This window comes from Montipora capricornis, chromosome 3 (genome assembly GCF_036669925.1).
Source record: "Montipora capricornis isolate CH-2021 chromosome 3, ASM3666992v2, whole genome shotgun sequence".
In the NCBI taxonomy this organism is placed as follows: domain Eukaryota; kingdom Metazoa; phylum Cnidaria; class Anthozoa; order Scleractinia; family Acroporidae; genus Montipora; species Montipora capricornis.
In genome coordinates, this window is record NC_090885.1 from 72,636,107 (window position 1) to 72,638,606 (window position 2,500).

Here is a 2,500-nt window from a genome sequence, read left to right on the forward strand (position 1 = left end):
TTTTACCTGATCGACGCTTCCGATGGTTGATGGGAAAAAATGACGTCATAATGTAACTACGTAACGACCGTGACAAATCAAAAGGCAAGCGGAAACGATAAGTGTTTTTAACACTTATCCTTTTTAACACTTATCCTTTCCGCTTGCCTTTTGATTTGTCACGGTCGTTACGCAGTTACTGCCGCATCTCCCTTTACAAAATGTTAACAAAACATACCAGAAAAACCTTAGTTTTTTCATCCAACTGATCTTCCAAGCCATTCAAGTCCTCGGGTGGTGGCGAAGGTATGCTATTTTGCCGAAGCTGTCAACAGAAAATGAAAACGGGAAGATTGTCGCAAATTTAGATGTAACAGGATCAAACAAAACAACAGCAACTTTATTTATAATTCAATAACCTTTGTTAAAGGCACAAGATCGGCAAATTTCCGTCAAATCAAAAAGGTTCAACAGAAACATACACGGATTCAACAAACAACATCAAAGGGGAGAGTGCAAAACCATGGAGTACCTTATGCAGTACCTAAATGGCCTGTAATGAGCTAAAATAACAGATAATTTGCAGCTCTGAGGGCACTGCAACATGTTTGCTGTACAAAGGTTAAAAACATTCCACTCTGCACTTTGGGGTGCAGGGATGGCGCAGTGGTGAGAGCACTCGCCTCCCACCAATGTGGCCCGGGTTCGATTCCCGGAATCTGCGTCATATGTGGGTTGAGTTTGTTGGTTCTCTACTCTGCACCGAGAGGTCCTCAAAAACTAAAATTTGATTTGATTTGCGTTAACTTGTTAATTTCAATTTGCAGTGTCCCCGATTAGTGCTCTACAGCGCTAGAAGATTAGACACTAAAATAAAGTTCCTTTCCTTCCCTTTTAACCGATCATAACCTCGTTTCTGAGCAAGTTGAAAAATTTCATTGTGCACTCTGAACCAAAGAAAACACTGTGGGAGGAATAACATATTTATAATCTTCTCTTCATTTTTACCTGCTCTAATTAAGATTTTATCGTTGACAAGCGAAGCCTTGATATTTGTACAGTTTCATTTTAGCTTTAAAACAAAGGAAAACCATGCAAGGGTCTTTTCACAGTTTGTTTCTGCCTTTAAGGCCACTTGCGTAATTGCTGTAGCGTTGCCTGACAACGCAGAATTGATGTTTTCCGCTCCCCAAACCTCTTTTGTCTTTCTCTTTGATTGTAAGCCATTTACGTAGGTCATTGTAGCTCATTGTAGCTCATTGTAGGTCTTCGTAGATCATTGTAGTAGGTCATTGTAGGTCACTCCTTGTTTTAGTAACTACGACTTTTTCTTACTTACAGGCTGTAAATAAACGAGAAGCCGACTTGACTTACCACTTTCCCCATTAAACTAGTGAAGCTGAATAAGCTCGATTCTAAGTCATCGCTTAATGTCTCAACTTCCTTATCCGCGTCAGTGCTCTTTGTCATTATTTTTGCAGCTGTTTTGAATCTTAAAAATCTCTGCATATCGTCGCAAAGAACTCCTGCTTTGGTGCTCTGCAATTGAAATATAACACTGTTTTAAATCCCCAATTTTCCTTTGATCTGTGACAATAATTCTCTAATTTGATTTTTAGTCCAGTTATCTTCCTTCGGGGAGAACTTGATTTTATATCATCACTAACGGAGTAACGTCTACAACAGTTTATTTTGCATCCCTATCGTTTAGCAATGATAATCGTAAACCGTCACTATCTTCCAAAACGATCTAATTTTTTAATTTCTAATGGAACTACTACCACCCGCCGAGGGTCGGCGGTGGAAAGGGGAAACACTTGACGTTTTATTTCCTGAAATTGATCGTTTCAGAGGAGAAAAATTGTTTGTAGAAATTACCGCACAGTCGTCTAGTGCCTCAAAATTGCACGCTTCAGTTTCTGGTGGTTTTTCATTTTCCCTAAATACTTTGTCAAGCAAAGGAGTATTGTGACTTACCCTGTCGATTTTAGAATTGGTGAGTTCGTTAAATTCCAAAGAATCCAAGTTTTCTGTGACACTGGGACGGAGATTTTTCGCCTGAAATAAACGAAAATGTAAAATGAAGAGAACTGTATCTTTGAACTGCGACCTTCCCCACTCCCGGTAGAGTTAAGGCAGCTCGTTTTATTTCCAATTAGCTTTTCGAATACATGAAAAATGTTGTAGTTATCTCTCAATGAACCTGTTCGAGCTATTAACAAAGTTAAATAGAGGTGTTGCTGCCAGAATGTTTTTCAGACTTACCATTAGTGCCCACAGAATGTCTTTACATTTCTTTTGCAACCTATCTATCTGATCGCAAATAATTCGAAAATCGCGCACATCACTTGGCTTAAAGACAAGTTTCTTCAGGTCCTTCATAGTGCGTAGATCGTAGGTATGAACTTTGTTTCAAACTTCTTGTTAACTAATGCAGGTTAAAGGTGCTAGCTTATAATTTATAGCTCCTGGATGGGACTGCGAAAGGGAAACAACCTATGGTATTAATAGACTTAATAGG

At 39.0% G+C, this 2,500-nt stretch overlaps 1 protein-coding gene across 1 annotated transcript in view; it reads right to left on the reverse strand.

Moving 5' to 3' along the window:
- The window catches only part of LOC138041609 (uncharacterized), a 2,874-nt gene extending 408 nt beyond the window's left edge, over positions 1-2,466 (reverse strand). The window contains exons 1-4 of the mRNA XM_068887355.1: positions 2,245-2,466; positions 1,957-2,037; positions 1,354-1,518; positions 218-304 (exon numbers count right to left, since the gene is read on the reverse strand). Of these exons, the coding sequence (XP_068743456.1) occupies positions 218-304; positions 1,354-1,518; positions 1,957-2,037; positions 2,245-2,361 (450 nt within the window). The 5' untranslated portion in view covers positions 2,362-2,466. The remainder of the gene's footprint in view (positions 1-217; positions 305-1,353; positions 1,519-1,956; positions 2,038-2,244) is intronic.
- Positions 2,467-2,500: the final 34 nt, after the last annotated feature.